This window comes from Oncorhynchus keta, chromosome 12 (assembly GCF_023373465.1).
Source record: "Oncorhynchus keta strain PuntledgeMale-10-30-2019 chromosome 12, Oket_V2, whole genome shotgun sequence".
Classification (NCBI taxonomy): Eukaryota; Metazoa; Chordata; class Actinopteri; order Salmoniformes; family Salmonidae; genus Oncorhynchus; species Oncorhynchus keta.
Window position 1 is genome coordinate 12949741 of NC_068432.1, and position 18087 is coordinate 12967827.

The 18087-nt window shown below is 43.9% G+C and overlaps 1 protein-coding gene across 3 annotated transcripts in view; it reads right to left on the reverse strand.

Annotated features, from left to right (window-relative positions):
- Positions 1-18087, reverse strand: part of LOC118391015 (calcium/calmodulin-dependent protein kinase kinase 1) — a 163872-nt gene that overhangs the window by 17942 nt on the left and 127843 nt on the right. For all 3 annotated transcript variants that reach the window (XM_035781922.2, XM_052457752.1, XM_052457751.1), the window contains exons 10-15: positions 15205-15404; positions 13504-13557; positions 13046-13119; positions 12109-12196; positions 9083-9211; positions 8698-8801 (exon numbers count right to left, since the gene is read on the reverse strand). In XM_035781922.2, the coding sequence (XP_035637815.2) occupies positions 8698-8801; positions 9083-9211; positions 12109-12196; positions 13046-13119; positions 13504-13557; positions 15205-15404 (649 nt within the window). The remainder of the gene's footprint in view (positions 1-8697; positions 8802-9082; positions 9212-12108; positions 12197-13045; positions 13120-13503; positions 13558-15204; positions 15405-18087) is intronic.

Below are 18087 nucleotides of genomic sequence, written 5' to 3' on the forward strand. Positions count from 1 at the left end.
AGAGGTGGATGATGTGCACACCTCCTGAGTCGGACTACTAAGTCCACTCCGAATACCTCTTCTCTGCCGACGGTGTCTTGGCACAACCTGGGATAAGTTTAATTGTCTTGGGGGCTACGAACAAAGGATCCAAACCGGGAAAGTTGTATTCCTGGTCGTAATGCTGGTGAGTTACCGCTGCTCTGATATCAAAATGTTCTTTCTGGATGTAAGTAATAACACAAAAAACGTTCTGTTGCTTAGGAACTAGAAGCAGAGCTGTCTGTCGGTGCCATCATTGGCAATATGATAAGGTTTTGTTATAAATGACCCATCAACTTCAATGAACGATGAATTGGGTTTTCTGTCCATGATATCATTTAAGGTACTCCAAAGTCCTTTTCCATTGGTTTTTATGTAATTTATCTCGGGATAGTGATATAATTTCTTCTTCTTTTTGTTCAATTTAGTCACATTTCTCAGTTTACAGTATGTCAACCAATCAGTTTACAGTATGTCAACTTCTTGAATAATTTCTTTAAATTATAACATTTTTCAATTCACCATCAATCGAGGGGGCTTTAACAGTTCTCACAGTTAATTTCTTAGCAGGTGCATGCTTGTCAACAATTGGCATGAATAATTTTACAAATATTTCCAGTGCTGCATCTGGATTAACTTCCTCATACACAACATACATTTTTTACATATTCAACAAAAGAGTCCTGAGAAAACATTTTGAGTTCTGAGAAAACACTTATACATTAAATTACTTCATGCCCAACCTTTGGCTTTCCTTATTATTGCCACAATGTTATGGACATTACAGCCAAAGGTAACTGATAGTGCTTTGGAGCAAAGCTTTTCAGCATTAGTGAAGAATAAGATATAATAAATACAAGTGGATATCACAGATCCAACACTATTGGCATGCACTCTAATTGGTTGAGTGATAATCTGGGTCAAATTACAGGCATTAGTCACATCATTTTTCTCTTGAGAGGAATTGCTAGTTGCTAACCAGTCAATGTTCAGGTCACCCAATGTTCAGCTCACCCTTTGTTGTGTCAAATACAGATTTTATGTCACATGTGTCTCCAACTTTCTCACTATCCTTATCTTACCCAGTGAAGTTACATGTTTAGGAGAAATTGTTTAATTAATGACAGGTCCAGTATAGGTCTAGTATAGCCAATAAACATAATGTATTCTCAAGGTTTACTATTCCAAAGGGATAGTAAATGCATACAAAATAACAAAAACACCACAGGTCAGGGGCATCCGAGGTAAAACCGGGACAGTTCCAAACCATTATGTCTTTCTCTTATTCACTGCCAGAGAGGGGGGAGGATTAGTTTAGAAAACAGAGAGAAAGACAGTGTAACGTGGTGACGTTGGACCCAGGTGCAGAGAAGACACCGGATGAGGAATAAGTGGTTAAGGATAAACATAAATACTTTACTGATAAACAGTAGCTGCAGGATCACAATACACTGGAAAAAAACAACAAACACTAAATCTTGAAAACTCCCTCAGGAAACAAATGCACACGGTAAACAATTCAACCTTCTGCAAAGGAAACCAGAAAACACACCTCTTAACAGGGAAATATTAATGAGTAATCGGACACACCAGACTGTCATTATTGTCTATAGGACGTTCCCTGCCGCCCTCTGGTGACAGGTAGAACCATGACAGTACCCTCCCTTCTAGGAGCGGCTCCAGCCGCTGAGCCAGGGTGACCACCACATAGTTGGTTAAAGTCCCTAACAATTCCCGGATCCAGGATGACCCGGGCAGGCACCCACTCCCACTCCTCGGGACCGTAGCCCTCCCAGTCCACCAGGTACTGCCGGGTGCCTTGGACTTGACGAGCCTCCAACAAATGCCGGACAGTTTAGGCTGGGCTTGAGGGGGCGGTGTGGAGGGAGAGAAGGGACTGGTCCTTACCATCTTGAGACGGAAGGCATGGAAGGATGGACAGATCCTCATAGACCTGGGAAGCTGGAAATGATAGGTGATCGGGTTGATGCGACTCGGGATCTTGAATGGTCCTATGCAGCATGGAGCGAGCTACCACGAGTCCACCTTTCAAGGGAAGATCACGGGTGGAAAGCCACACCCGTTGACCCGCTCAGTGGAGCCGGAGAGGCCTTTGCTGCCGGTTTGCCTGGTGTTGGTGTCGGGCAGAGGACTGGAGCAAGGAGGATCGTGCTCTGATCCAGGTGCAGCGACGTCCTCGAATGAACGCCTCGGTTGATGGCACCCCCGCTTCGGCTTCTTGTTCAGGAAACATTTACATTACATTTATATTTAAGTCATTTAGCAGACGCTCTTATCCAGAGCGACTTACAAATTGGTGCATTCACCTTATGACATCCAGTGGAACAGCCACTTTACAATAGTGCATCTAAATCTTTTAGGGGGGGTGAGAAGGATTACTTATCCTATCCTAGGTATTCCTTAAAGAGGTGGGGTTTCAGGTGTCTCCGGAAGGTGGTGATTGACTCCGCTGTCCTGGCGTCGTGAGGGAGTTTGTTCCACCATTGGGGGGCCAGAGCAGCGAACAGTTTTGACTGGGCTGAGCGGGAACTGTACTTCCTCAGTGGTAGGGAGGCGAGCAGGCCAGAGGTGGATGAACGCAGTGCCCTTGTTTGGGTGTAGGGCCTGATCAGAGCCTGGAGGTACTGAGGTGCCGTTCCCCTCACAGCTCCGTAGGCAAGCACCATGGTCTTGTAGCGGATGCGAGCTTCAACTGGAAGCCAGTGGAGAGAGCGGAGGAGCGGGGTGACATGAGAGAACTTGGGAAGGTTGAACACCAGACGGGCTGCGGCGTTCTGGATGAGTTGTAGGGGTTTAATGGGGGGAACAGGGGGGAAACAGGGGGGAACCCGAGAAACAGGGAAACAGGGGGGAACCCGAACTGACACTTGAACGGCGAGAGTTCGGCAGTGTGTTATGAGCATATTCTGCCCAGATGAGGAACTTGCTCCAGCTTCTGGCCTGAGTGGAGATGAAACAGCAGAGGAACTTCTCCAGCTCCTGGTTGGCCTGCACAGTTTCCATTAGACAGTATAGGTATTGTCCGAAAATGTTCACAATATTGCATCTCCAACATGAACTTCCAAATAATAAATGTGTACAAATTATAACGGACCTGTATAATGTATTTATTTTTCTGGCCCAGAAATGGCTTTTGACGAACAAATGGGTCCCAAAAAATCAGTTCAGGGTCTCCATAAAGAAATGTCATTAAGTGAGGAATAATACTTATTTTGCAATACTTATTTTCCACCATAATTTGCAAATAAATTCATTAAAAATCCTACAATGTGATAGTTGAAGTGTACCTATGATGAAAATTACAGGCCTCTCTCATCTTTTTAAGTGGGAGAACTTGCACAATTTGTGGCTGACTAAATACTTTTTTGCCCCACTGTGTATATATATATATGTAACATATATATATTTTTTTTACAATACAAAACATACACATAGAAATGACAACATCACACAAACATTCACTACATCGCACCTGCTCAGACCCACATGTGCACCCCCCCATCTCCAGCATCACTCTCCACCACTTAAACTACACCATTTTGTTTCTCTTTGTCACCCACGTACTTTCAACATGTAGATAATAAAGCATTTTACATTCCCATTGTGTTGACAACGGAAGATTGTTTGATTTCGTACATTTTTTTCAAGATGATTGACAAGAAAAGCAGCATCAAACCTGCACCTCAAATGTTATGTCTTGAAATATGCCGATAAATCAAAAGTAAACTCTTTCTATCTCTTTCCAGAACTTTTGGACTTCATAACATTCCCAGAAGGCATGGATTATTATAACTTGATGAAAAATGAACCTGGTAATATAATTTCATTTACTGTGGGCCTAAGATCTATGGCTTTAACCTTCTGAATGAATGATTATATTGAAGAAAGAATCCGCCTCTTATGAGTTCTGAGAGCCGATCCGTTACTCAACGAAATAACATCAATTTATTTAGCCTAATAGTAGGCTATTATTCCTCTTTTCCTGTATGAATTTATTTGTATGCATGTCTATTCAACATTTAGCTAAAAAATAAACCGTGCCATGAATAATGAACAATATATTTTTATTTTCACAATGCAATGCATGTCACGCCCTGACCTTAGTTTTCTATGTTTTATGTATTATTTTGGTCAGGTCAGGGTGTGACGAGGGTGGGTATGCTTGTTTGTCCTGTCTAGGGTTTTTGTATATCTAGGGGTGTTTGTTTGTCTAGGTTTATTTTAGGTCTATGGTGGACTGAATTGGTTCCCAATCAGAGACAGCTGTTTATCGTTGTCTCTGATTGGGGATCCTATTTAGGTTGCCATTTTCCATTTTGGGTTTGTGGGTTATTGTCTGTGTAGTTGCATGGCAGCACTCGGTCTATATAGCGGCACGTGTGTTCTTTATTTCATTAAAGAAGAATGTATTCATATCACGCTGCGCCTTGGTCTCCTCTATACGACGAAGGTGACAATGCAGCACATTGACAACTCAAATCACTTTGAAAGACCCTTCTAATATTAGCTACTAAAACAATAACTTCAAAAACAGTCCATTCATTCCTGCTGTGCAGGAAAAGGATATCATCCACCGTGCCTGGTTGCAGGCTTGCAGCTGGCTTCTCTTTGAAACAACACATCCCTCTGTTGGTGACAGTTTATCCTTTGGAACCAGACAACAACCAAGTGAAGGGTAGGCTGTTTGCTTGCCTCCAAGTCGAGTGTGAAGCGATAGCGGAACAACAAGATCCACAAGTATTCTTTCACAATAACTGGCCTTATGTTATCTACAGTTTTGAGCTGGGAACTGTCCTACTCCATGGTGAATCCCACCCTCTCCACGAGCACCCACTCTTTGTTTATGTAATGGGCTGTAGGGCACAAGTATCCTTTTTCAAAAATCGTAAAGAAACAAACACCTCCATTAATTTACAAAAGGAGAGTCTAACAGCTCGGATAGGTGTGAAAAATCCCCCAGTTTGTGCCACAATTTAGATTACCGATAGATGTTGCAGTCAGTCAGAGTTGAGTCATATTGTAAAGTGTAGCCTAACGGACAAAAAGGGCAAACTTACAAGGTATTTGAGGCTTAAGTCCCATTTGGCTCAGTTGGTAAAGCATGGCACTTGCAACTCCACAGTTGTAGGGTTGATACTTATGGGGGACCAGTACGAAAAAGTATGGAAATGCATGGAAATCGTTCTGGATAAGAGCGTCTGCTAAATGACTAAAGTTTTACATTTCTAACTCAATATCACAGACCTGATTTGTCCTAATGAAAAATGCATCAACCCCTACAAATATGTCAATCTATTATAATCCACATAATTCAAATGAAATGAGCTGTAGCGAGAGAGAGACTGTGTATGCTACAGACGATGAGAAAGAATGTGTCTTTAACCCTGCATTCTAGTATAACTTATTATGAATGAAAGCCACGAATGAGTGAGTCACTCAGCCCGATGCTGAAAAATATAGCTGTCTGCGGTTCTGAAACAATCTTCAGTGCAGCATTGAATTGGCGCTTTTCCCTATATGTTGCTATGTGCATAGTACCGAAGTCAACCAGCATTTTGGTGTTGAGAACAACGCGGTAGAGGCAGCAGCAGAGAAACATCCCTTGCCTTAACTGTCTAAGAAAATTGAGGCCTAACTGCCTGGCTTTATAAATCATCCATATATATCGACAGAAACAAGACAGATCCTACTTCTGTTCCCTGTTTGAGTGTTTATTTAATAGCCTACTGATTCTGTGAGCACCAAATATCTGGCTGTTTTTAATCTTTTGCTATGCTGTAATAAAGGCGTTAAAAAAAAATGTTAGAACAGACTTTCTGGTATTACTTAGAATGTATTTTGTGTTGTTTACGCTGTTCCAAGCAGGCAGAAAAATGATATTGTAATCTAACAGCACCTGTCGTTAACAAATATTGTGCACACCAGCAGCAGCATACCACCCTGCATACCACTGCTGGCTTGCTTCTGAAGCTAAGCAGTGTTGGTCCTGGTCAGTCCCTGGATGGGAGACCAGATGCTGCTGGAAGTGGTGTTGGAGGGCCAGTAGGAGGCATTCTTTCCTCTGGTCTAAAAAATATCCCAATGCCCCAGGGCAGTGATTGGGGACACTGTCCTGTGTAGGGTACTGTCTTTCGTATGGGACGTTAAACGGGTGTCCTGACTCTCTGAGGTCATTAAAGATCCCATGGCACTTGTTGTAAGAGTAGGGGTGTTAACCCCGGTGTCCTGGCTAAATTCCCAATCTAGCCCTCAAACCATCACGGTCACCTAATAATCCCCAGCTTACAAATTGGCTCATTCCCTCTCCCCTGTAACTATTCCCCAGGTCGTTGCTGTAAATGAGAACGTGTTCTCAGTCAACTTACCTGGTAAAATAATAGATACATTTTTAAAAAACACAGCTGTTACTCCTATACCCTTATTATTATGATCCTCATTATAATAAATAATGTCATTTTCATTATAGTAGTAGCCTTGTATAACAAACAGCAAGCTGTAGGCCAAAGTGCCCACCCTGTTTAGTCTTAATACCATAACTTTCTACTCGTGAAGCTATGCATGAAGCCTCTTTAGTCATAAGAGTTCTACCTAGTTGACAGATATTTAGGAGACTTCATGAGCTGTTCAAGTTAAGAGTTACCAGCAGGTATCTTGATTATAGAAAAAGGCAGCGAGTCAGTGGTTCCTGTGCCATAGAGGCATTTGCTTTGGCGTTGTTCAAATAATGTTTAGAGATTTCCATATAATCAACCCATAAATAATCTAGACCTACATGCAACAGTGGCTTTTGTGCTTTTTACGGTTTTACACGAGGCCTAATTCACATGGTATGCCTGAAAACTTAGAAGCACTAGGCTAATAAATTATCAAATGTTCCTTTCGACTATTTCATTAATCTATATATTTTCATTTCAAGGTATCCCTTTGCAGCGCATGCAAAAGTGATTTAGAGTTGTTGAAAGAGAGTGACGAGTGTGTTCCGCTTCCATAATACTGTATGATTCAGAATATCAAAACATCAGAATTGGTTAAATATTGTTATGCATGCCAACATTTAAGGCAATAATTAAGAGAAGGCAAAGTTATCATGTCAGGCAAAAATGATAGTTTTACCATTGCAATATTTGATGTACAGTCACATTCACTTTGGTTGTCTGAAGTGTTCAGTAGAATTCACAGCTGGCGATGCCTCATCTGTGGGCCAGGTGTAAATCGTTCGGCAAGCTATTGTTGCAATACAAAACAAGCCATCCACCCTTGATGGGCTATAAGCAGGACAATAGACTTGCTGAGTTGATTTCTATTTTTAGGGACTTGAAATGTATTAATGGACGTTTTAGGTATAGCTGTACCTAGGCTACTGTAAAATGCATGCTCTTAGGCCTACAGCTCGATACAAGGCTACTAGTCTACTAAGCCTACTAATGATAATGACATGACTTATTATTAGAATGATAACAATATGAAGAATTGTAATAATAAGAAGATCAATAAGGAGGATAGCAGGAGTGAGTGATGTGTGCTAATTGCAGTACGTGTGTCTGTGTCAAACACGTGCTGCTAGATAAAACAAAAGAAATCGGACCGATGTTTGGTTACGGTTAGGGTTTAGCGTAGGGTCGTCCCAAGGGATCCCAAGAGGGTACTAACCCTAGTTAGCGGGCTAGATGGGGGTGGAAAACCTTTGACATTTTTTGTTTCACCTTTATTTAACCAGGTAAGCTAGTTGAGAACAAGTTCTAATTTACAACTGCGACCTGTCCAAGATAAAGCAAAGCAGTGCGACAGAAACAACACAGAGTTACCCATGGAAACAACACAGAGTTAACCATGGAAACAACACAGAGTTACCCATGGAAACAACACAGAGTTACCCATGGAAACAACACAGAGTTACCCATGGAAACAACACAGAGTTACCCATGGAAACAACACAGAGTTACCCATGGAAACAACACAGAGTTACCCATGGAAACAACACAGAGTTACCCATGGAAACAACACAGAGTTACCCATGGAAACAACACAGAGTTACCCATGGAAACAACACAGAGTTACCCATGGAATAAACAAGTGTACTGTCAATAACACAATAAGGGCTGTATCCAGGCACTCCGCGTTGCGTCATGCTTAAGAACAGCCCGTAGCCATATACCATAAACACCCGAGGTGCCTTATTGCTTAAGTGTATGGCCAGTGCGCATTGCTGTCACTTTATTGAGCTGGCAAGCGTCTGTCAACTCAGGACTCCACATAAAAACAGTAACAGCTAGTTCACAGTAAGTAGTTCACTCTCATCTCCTACTGGTGTAGTTGCGTTGGGTGATAGTATCCAGTCTTGCTGTAGCACGCCAAGGCAAGATAAGCTTATAGCCATGTAAAGAGCACCCACTCCAGGACAAATAATGAAATGCGAAAAGAAAGTACAATTCTACAAAGAATAGCTTTTTTCCGAGCATTTTCTCCACAGCTTAGATCAATCCTTCTTTTTTTATTTACGCCAATACAAATACAGTACATCTGTAAAAGCCTAATATCAGCCGACAAAATAGGCTCCATGTAATATCTGATATTGGGCGTGTAAGTCATAGAAGAGATATTATTGGTGGGTGACTGATAACTTGGCAGTTTGGGTGTTGGAGCTGTACTACTCACATGAGCAGGTTGCTAGGTGCAGACATGGACCTCTCCGCTCTACTCCTGGGACACTCATAGGGATTACTGAAGGATCTCTTGCGCAGCATGGCCTTCACCAGGATCTGAAACACACACACACACACACACACACACACACACACACACACACACGCACGCACGCACGCACGCACACACGCACGCACGCACGCACACACACACACACACACACACACACACACACACACACACACACACACAGGTTTTAGAATCAGATGATTCACACACAGACGTGCACACGCACACACAGACCCATGACCACACAAGCACATGTTTGTACATCCATGAAGGCAGGCGGACACAAAGGCATGCGTACACACACATACACACACTTCAGACTCCTTACCACGGTGGACAGGCTGGGGACAAACTTGACAGAGTTCTGCACCTCCTCTTCAGTGACCTCCACCACACTGCAGTGGTCCTCCTCTAGAGGCAGAGGATCACAACCGTCCTGGGTCACCCATGGGTCCAACTGACGGAGACACACACAACCAGAATGTCACAATGATATGGTATGTGCTTGGGCACAACTGGACAAATCCTACCATGAGAGATATGCCCATGCAGAAGAATCTAAAGTTACTGTAAGATCCTTGTCAAATCATTACTGGAGACGTGGATGAGAAGACAACCTAATGAGGCTTCCTGAAATGATGGAACAGGACAAAAACACAGAGAAAAGCAAAAAGCCAAAGCACTCAGAAAGCCTAGCAGAGAGAGGGGGAATAACTATCGAAATCATCTATTGGCCAGACTCTAGAAATGCCTGATGCTGTAAACAGTCTTCTAATGGCTAAGGCTGTCTACTGTCAGGGATGCCGTTAGAAGAGAGAGAGCAAGAGAACGACACCAGGATGTCAGGTCTGGATAGTTCTTGCTTCCTCTATGTGTGTCAGTGGCTTTGAGTAAATTGAAGCATTTCATGGTAAGCTAATCAAATCTAGCAGCTAAGCCATTCCATTTGGATTTGAAACAGTCCATGCCCTTCTTTTCTTCCTTCCTTCCTTTCCTTCCTTCCATTATATTTCATTACCATGGCAATTTGGATTCGAAGGAATACAATAACATTTTAATATGATGATATCATAATCAAGCATAGCAAATTTTGCAGATGTTTTAATTGAGAATGTTTGGTTGATAGGGGCTAATGTTTGTTTGGATATCAGTTTTGGTGGCAACAATCCCAAGACGAGATGTTAGACTTGTCTCTACTATCAAAGAATATACATTTTTCCAATATATACATATCCCTTGCCCTATTCAGTAACCAGTGGAGGCGGCCACCCCCAGTCTCCCAGAGTTGTACATGGAGAAGTACCAGGACTTCTGGAACACATACAGTTGAAGTCGGAAGTTCACATACCGTAGCCAAATACATTTAAACTCAGTTTTATTTGGTAGCATTTGGTAGCATTGCCTTTAAATTGTTTAACTTGGGTCAAATGTTTTGGGTAGCCTTCCACAAGCTTCCCACAATAAGTTGGGTGAATTTTGGCCCATTCCTCCTGACAGAGCTGGTGTAATTGAGTCAGGTTTGTAGGCCTCCTTGCTCGCACACGCTTCTTCAGCTCTGCCCACACATTTTCTATAGGATTGAGGTCAGAGCTTTGTGACGGCCACCACAATACCTTGATTTTGTTGTCGAGAAGCCATTTTGCCACAACTTTGGAAGTATGCTTGGGGTCGTTGTCCATTTGGAATACCCACTTGTGAACAAGCTTTAACATCCTGACTGATGTCTTGAGATGTTGCTTCAATATATCCACATCATTTTCCTTTCCTCATGATAACATATATTTTGTGAAGTGTACCAGTCCCTCCTGCAGCAAAGCACCCCCACAACATGATGCTGCCACCCCAGTGCTTCACGGTTGGGATGGTGCTCTCGGCTTGCAAACCTCCCCCTTTTTCCTCCAAACATAACGATGGTCATTATTGTCAAACAGTTCTATTTTTGTTTCATCAGACCAGAGGACATTTCTCCAAAAAGTATGATCTTTGTCCCCAGTAGTCTGGCTTTTTGGAGCAGTGGCTTCTTCCTTGCTGAGCGGCCGTTCAGGTTATGTCGATATATGACTTGTTTTACTGTGGATATAGATACTTTTGTACCTGTTTCATCCAGCATCTTCACAATGTCCTTTGCTGTTGTTCTGGGATTGATTTGCACTTTTCACACCAAAGTACGTTTATCTCTAGGAGACAGAACGCGTCTCCTTCCTGAGCGGTATGTTGGCTGCGTGGTCCCGTGGTGTTTATACTTGTGTACTATTGTTTGTACAGATGAACGTGGTACTTTCAGGCATTTGGAAATTGCTCCCAAAGATGAACCAGACTTGTGGAGGTCTACAATGTTTTTTCTGAGGTCTTGGCTGATTTCTTTTGATTTTACCATGATGTTAAGCAAAGATGCACTGAGTTTGAAGGTACATCCACAGGTACACCTCCAATTGACTCAAATGATGTCAATTAGCCTATCAGAAGCTTCTAAAGCCATGACATGAATTTTCCAAGCTCTTTAAAGGCACAGTCAACTTAGTGTATGTACATTTCTGACCCACTGGAATTGTGATTACAGTGAATTATAAGTGAAATAATCTGTCTGTAAACAATTGTTTGAAAAATGACTTGTGTCATGCACAAAGTAGATGTCCTAACCGACTTGCCGACTTATAGTTTGTTAACAAGAAATTTGTGGAGTGTTTGAAAAAAAGAGTTTTAATGACTCCAACCTAAACGTATGTAAACTTTCGACTTCAACTGTACATATCCACATCTATGTCTATGCTCCAGCACAACATCCAGTCTTTTTATGAGTACTTCTGCCAGCTTCAAGCCTTCTAATATATGGAGCTGATTTTGAGGGCCGACGTTGAGAGAGAGGCCCGCATGCACCCAGTGGTACAGAAAATAAAGGCCTGGTCTGACTCTGAGGACACTGCTGAAGAACAGGAAGAGGCCGTGGCGCCTCCACAGATGAGGCAACATGGGAACTCTGACGAGCAGTGGCTCTTTTCTGATGAGGAGATGGAGGAACTGGAGGCCATACCCACACATAGCCCCTGGAGAGAGATGATCCGCTGACAACAGATCAGATTACAAGTTACAACTCGTAGGGAGAGAGGATTCAGCCTTCACCTTTAGTTTTGGGACTTCGCTTACTTGCACTTGTGTGTGATCTTTAACACTAAGGACAGCTGTTGATCTGGCAATCTACTGGGAGAACACGTTCAGTCATGCTCATGACCCATTCAACACTGCCTGTTAATGAGTCCCATTGAAACTACCTTATGCAAGTAACCTCCTACAGTAGCATTCGTCTAAGTAAGGGGGATGACTGTGGAGCCCTGGACTGGTTCCTCCTCCCCTCACCTTGATCTCAGGTATGGTGATCCTGGTGTCAGGGTTTTTGTCCAACATTTTCAGGATAAGAGTCTTCAACTCCTCACTGATCTCTGGCCTAGAAGAACACAGACACAGAGGTCAGATACACAGCGATCAGGGGGGTTCGACAGTTATTGATCACGTAAACAATGAACAGAGGTAAAAATCCTCCAACAGTATCCGTCTTAAATAATGACAGTGGTGGTAGCTAAGCTAACCCAGGCAGTGTTGTTGTAAGGTGTTTGCATTGAGATGAGCCCGTTATGTAATGTGATGTTGTTGTGTTAGGAGGACTAGGGAGCAGCATGCTATCTTCCCACACAGAACAACTAAGACTATTTCATTAAGCTGGGGATGACAAGATTACATGTCCTACACAGACAGGGAGACTATTTCATTAGGCTGGGGATGACAAGATTACATGTCTTCCCCACACATACTCCAGCTGACACTCTCGCTCTCTCTGTTTCGCTGTGTTCCTCTCTCTGTCTCCCTCTCCCGTCTGTTTTTATCTCACTCTTCTTTCTTTCTCGCCTATACCGGACACAGAGAATTAGAATTTGCCTCCAGGTTACTTTTTGTCTGGCATTGGGTGTTTTTTCAGAGAGTGAAGGAGATAAGAGGATAGAGTGAATGAGAGAGAAGGAGAGAAGAGGAGAGAGGATACTGCGAGTGTGTGTTACAGTCTGCAGGTAACCACTACTGACACTCCGGTTTGGCTTCAGAGGATTTTTAAATGTTTTATCATCACCATACTTTTGAAGGGTGTGTTTGCTTGTGTGAGAGTGACTCCTCTGAGCAACAGCTAAGTTGGCAGCATCGGTTTCAACTCTGGGATGTCTGGAACATCAAGTCTGTCTCATTTAATAAAGAGGACGGAGGGGTGATGGAGTAATGGGAAAGAGAGAGAAAAAGAGAGACTTACGACTCTGGGAACTCCACACATTTCGTCCTGATCTTATTGTGTAGAACCAGGATGTATTCATCAATGAACGGACACTGCAAGTTGAAAAGCGAAAAGAGGAGAGGACAGACGAGGAGAGGTAAAAAAGTGAGCGTTATAAGTTATAATTAAAATTCTAAGAACATCTTGGGGCAAAACAAATCTGTATTCCTGGGTAAGAGCATAAATATGATGTGCACCAGACTGCACTAAATGAAAATGAAATGCTAAATGTTCCACTGTTCCATTAGACGTCTGTGAGAAGTTATACAGAGGGGCCAGCTGTGCTAGCAGAGACTCATCACTATCTATACATAGGAAAAACCCCTCTTCCACCACTTCTCCCATAGAATGTCACTGAAAGAAATAATGGTTGGTGGCAGGCTGGGAAGTAGTGAAAAGAAGAGAAAATGGACACAGAAATCAGCTGGCTTGCTTACCTTCCCAAACACAAAGCAGTAGACAGTCACTCCCATGGCCCATACATCCAATGCCTGAAAAACAATAGCAGTCAAACGGTAAGAGAAGCTGTACCAGTGAACACATAGAGAAACGCAGACTCATAGACTCAGAATAAGATTACACAGACAGACAGACATAAAAAGACACAGACAGGTAGATACAGACAGATAGACAAGCACTCAAGCACACACAAATGCACACACCCACACCGCTCATACCACTTTCCAAGTCCACTATCAGCCCAACGAGTGTATCTCTAGGGACCTTTGCAGGGCAATCAGATAGGAAACAGAATCCGAGAGCCAATCGAGCCTCAGCCTGCAGCCATCCATCAGTCTAATTCCTGCCCTGCCTCTCTCTCTCTCTCTCTCTCTCTCTCTCTCTCTCTCTCTCTCCTCCTCTCTCTCTCTCTCTCTCTCTCTCTCTCTCTTCACCCTCCTCCTCTCTCTCTCTCTCTCTCTCTCTGTCCTCGATCTAACAGCTGGGTTCCAATGTGCAGCACACTGACTGACCAGGACACTCTCACTCTCTGCCTGCTTGGCTTGCTTACTGGCTGGCACTATGATTGATAAACCCTGCCCTCTGACCCCAGCCACTCTATCACACAGCCTATCTTCTTTCACATGGCCCATTAGAGCACTGCACAGCCAATCTCTTCTATACAGATACAGACAGGCTACTGCAATTTCAGAGCAACTGAGAGAGTGGCTTTTGTTTTGTGTGCTTTTAAACATCGTCCTCTGAAATCAAATAATTTAGATTGTGTTTTGCTGCTGAGTATAGAATTAGCAGACGTCAATGATACAGTGTTTGCTCTCGAACAAGGCTTGGGGACTACTTGACAAATCAGAACAGGAGTAGCACTTTTACAGCACATGTTCCCTGAAGAGAGACAGAAGGAAGGCTAGTGGCCTAGAGCACTTGTCTCCTACCCAATTCATACTCTGCTGACAGTTTTGCCTGTCGTGCAATTTTCTGTTCCAAGTTCTCAGTTGCAGGCAGGGTCTTCCTGTCCGTGACCAAACCCATCAAATCAAACGGCCATTTGAGGATTATCCAGAAAAAGGCCTGAAAATGAATTAGTTATCTTATATAAAGCGGGTGAGCTGATTAAATAGAAGCCCAAAGAGATGAGCTGTCAGTCAGAGCAGCACAAAGGTGCTGATGTGTGTTGTGCTGCCTAGTGATGGACTCTACTCTGCTCTGCTCTCCTCTCCTCCTTTCCTCTTCTCTTGTCTCGCTGCCTGACGCTTGTTGCTAAAGTATGCAGGGAGGGACACGGAAAGAGAGAGAGATAGAGAGAGAGAGAAGCAGAGAGAGAGAGGTAGGCTTTCTCCTGGCATCATTGGCACCACAAATGCTCTCCTCTCCTCCCCTCTCTTCTCCTCTCCTCACCCACCCCTCTCCTCCACTTTGACTGGCGGCGGCTCATTTTAATTTCATGGTTTTTATTCCTCTTCCTCCTGTTTTGCCTCCTGTTCCTCAGGTTGTTCCACGGCTCAGCTGGCTACAGGCCAACATCTACTGCAACCGATGCTGCCAACCCTTGAACATCCACAGCTCTATATAAACAGCCTGGGAAATATACATTCCCCATGTTAGCAAAAATATTGTACTGCAACGAGAAAGCACACACACACACACACACACACACACACACACACACACTTTGACCATACTTTTCCACTGAAGCTCTGGTGGATATCTGACAGGGTCTCTGGGGCCATGAAAGCAGGAGTCCCAGCCGTAGAGGAGAGCAGGGCATCGTTGCCCTCAAACTGGTTACTGACCCCAAAGTCAGCAATCTTCACATGGCCGTCATCCCCCAGCAGCACGTTAGCAGGCTTGATGTCCCGGTGGACAATCTTCTGGTAGTGCACTGAGGAGAATGGAGAAAGAGAACGAGAGATAGGCATTTTACAGGGTATACTAGCAAAATAGCACCTTGTAGAACTTCGTATTGCATGGGCCTGCACCTGACCATTATGATTTGGCAAAGATCCAGCATTTTCTGTGGTCAGAAAATTGCAGGGCAATGCTAGTAAGGGGGGGAAAGTGTGAGTGTTACTTCACGAAAGGCAGTATTTTTTGCCTTTCATGAAGTACTCTTTGAAGAGGTAGGTAGGGTTTCAGATGTTTTTCTGAAGATGGACAGGGACTCTGCTGTCCTAGCTTCAGAGTGAAGCTGCTTCCATCATTGGGGTGCCAGGACAGAGAAGAGCTTTGACTGGCCTGAGCGGGAGCTGCCAAGAGACCAGAGGTGGAAGAACGGAGTACTCGGGTTGGGGTGTAGGGTTTGAGTATAGCCTGAAGGTAGGGAGGGGCAGTTCCTCTTGCTTCTCCATAGGCAAGTACTATGGTCTTGTAGTGGATGCGAGCTTCAACTGGACCCCGTGGAGTGTGCAGGGTGACATGGGAGAACTTGGGAAGGTTGAACACCGCATAGCAACGATAGAAGAAACCGTGTGAGGATATGACGGAGCTGAGTGACTTGGTGTATAGAGAGAAGAGGAGAGGGCCTACAACCGAGCCCTGGGGGACACCAGTAGTGAGAGTACGTGGTGCAGACAGAGATCATCCCCATGTCACCTGGTAGGACTGGCCTGCCAGGTAGGATGCAATCCAAGAGTGTGTAGAGCCTGAGACGCCCAGCCCTGAGAGGGTGTAGAGCAGGATTTGATGGTTCATGGTGTCGTAGGCAGCGGATAGATCTAGGAGAATGAGAACTGAGGAGAGAGTCAGAATTGGCAGTGGAGAGCCTCCGGGATACAGAGGTGCAAAGTCTCGGTTGAGTGACCCCTGTCTTGAAGCCTGACTGGTTACGGTCAAGAAGATTCATTCTGAGAGAGATAGCGAGAGAGTTGGTCCGAGACAGGATGCTCAAGTATTTTGGAAGGAAAAGAAAGATGGGATACCAGTCTGTCATTTTTTGACGTCAGATGGGTCCGAGTGTTGGTTTCTTGAGGAGGGGAATGGTGACTCTGGCTATTTTGAAGTGAGAGGAGACGCAGCCAGTTGTCAGGGATGAGTTGATGAGGAACGTGAGAAGGTCTCCAGGAAGGTCTGGAAGGTCTGGAGAAAGAGGGGTTGGGGTCGAGTGGGCAGGTTGTTGGGCGGCCGAACTTCACTAGTTGCAGGATTTCATCTGGAAAGAGAAAAAGGTCAGGAAGGTAGGGCAGGAGAGGAGGGCTGAGCCGGCTGGGAAGAAAGTGCAAGTCATAAGATGCAGAATGGGAGCAGAGTAGGGTCGAAGAGGCAGAATCAGGAGACAGGAGCTCCTCTACTTCTAATACCAGGCAAATAGGAAGACATCTTACTCATTATACATTTGAGTCATTTGGCAGATACTCTTATCCAGAACAATTTACAAGAGCAATTAGGGTTAAGTGCCTTACTCAAAGGCACATCGACAGATGTTTTACGTAGTTGGCAAATGGATTCAAACCAGTGACCTTTCGGTTACTGGCCCAACACATTTAACACCTACCTACCTAGGGATGTGCATCTTTCCCTTTCAAGATGATTCGATACGTATTTAGATACAGTGGCATGCTAAAGTATTCACCCCACTTGGCAATTTTCCTATTCTGTTACAACCTGAAATTAAAATGAATCAGATCATTTTTTTGGGGGGGGGGTTGTATCATTTGATTTACACAACACGCCTACCACTTTGAAGATGCAAAATATTTGATATTATTAAACAAACAAGAAATAAGACAAAAAAACAGAAAACTTGAGTGTACATAACTATTCACCCCACCAAAGTCGATACTTTGTAGAGTCACCTTTTGCAGCTGCATGTCTCTATAAGCTTGGCACTTCTAGCCACTGGGATTTTTGCCCATTCTTCAAGACAAAACTGCTACAGCTCCTTCAAGTTGGATGGCTTCCGCTGGTGTACAACAATCTTTAAGTCATACCACAGATTCTCATTTGGATTGAGGTCTGGGCTTTGACTAGGCCATTCCAAGACATTTAAATGTTTCCCCTTAAACCACACGAGTGTTGCTTTAGCAGTATGCTTAGAGTCATTGTCCTGCTGGAAGGTGAACCACCATCCCAGTCTCAAATCTCTGGAAGACTGAAACAGGTTTCCCTCAAGAATTTCACTGTATTTAGCGCCATCCATTATTCCTTCAATTCTGACCAGTTTCCCAGTCCCTGCCGATGAAAAACATCCCCACAGCATGATGCTGCCACCACCATGCTTCAATGTGGGACGTTGTTCTCGGGGTGATGAGAGGTGCTGGGTTTGCGCCAGACATTGCGTTTTCCTTGATGTCCAAAAAGCTCAATTTTAGTCTCATCTGACCAGAGTACCTTCTTCCATATGTTTGGGGAGTCTCCCACATGCCTTTTGGCGAACACCAAACGTGCTCACTTGATTTTTTCTGTCCACTCTTCCGTAAAAGCCCAGCTCTGTGGAGTGTACGGCTTAAAAAGGTCCAGGTAGGCTAGTAGAACAAGTTCTCATTTGCAACTAGTCAGAAACTCCAATCTCCTCTGTGGAGCTTTGCAGCTCCTTCAAGGTTATCTTTGGTCTCTTTGTTGCCTCTCTT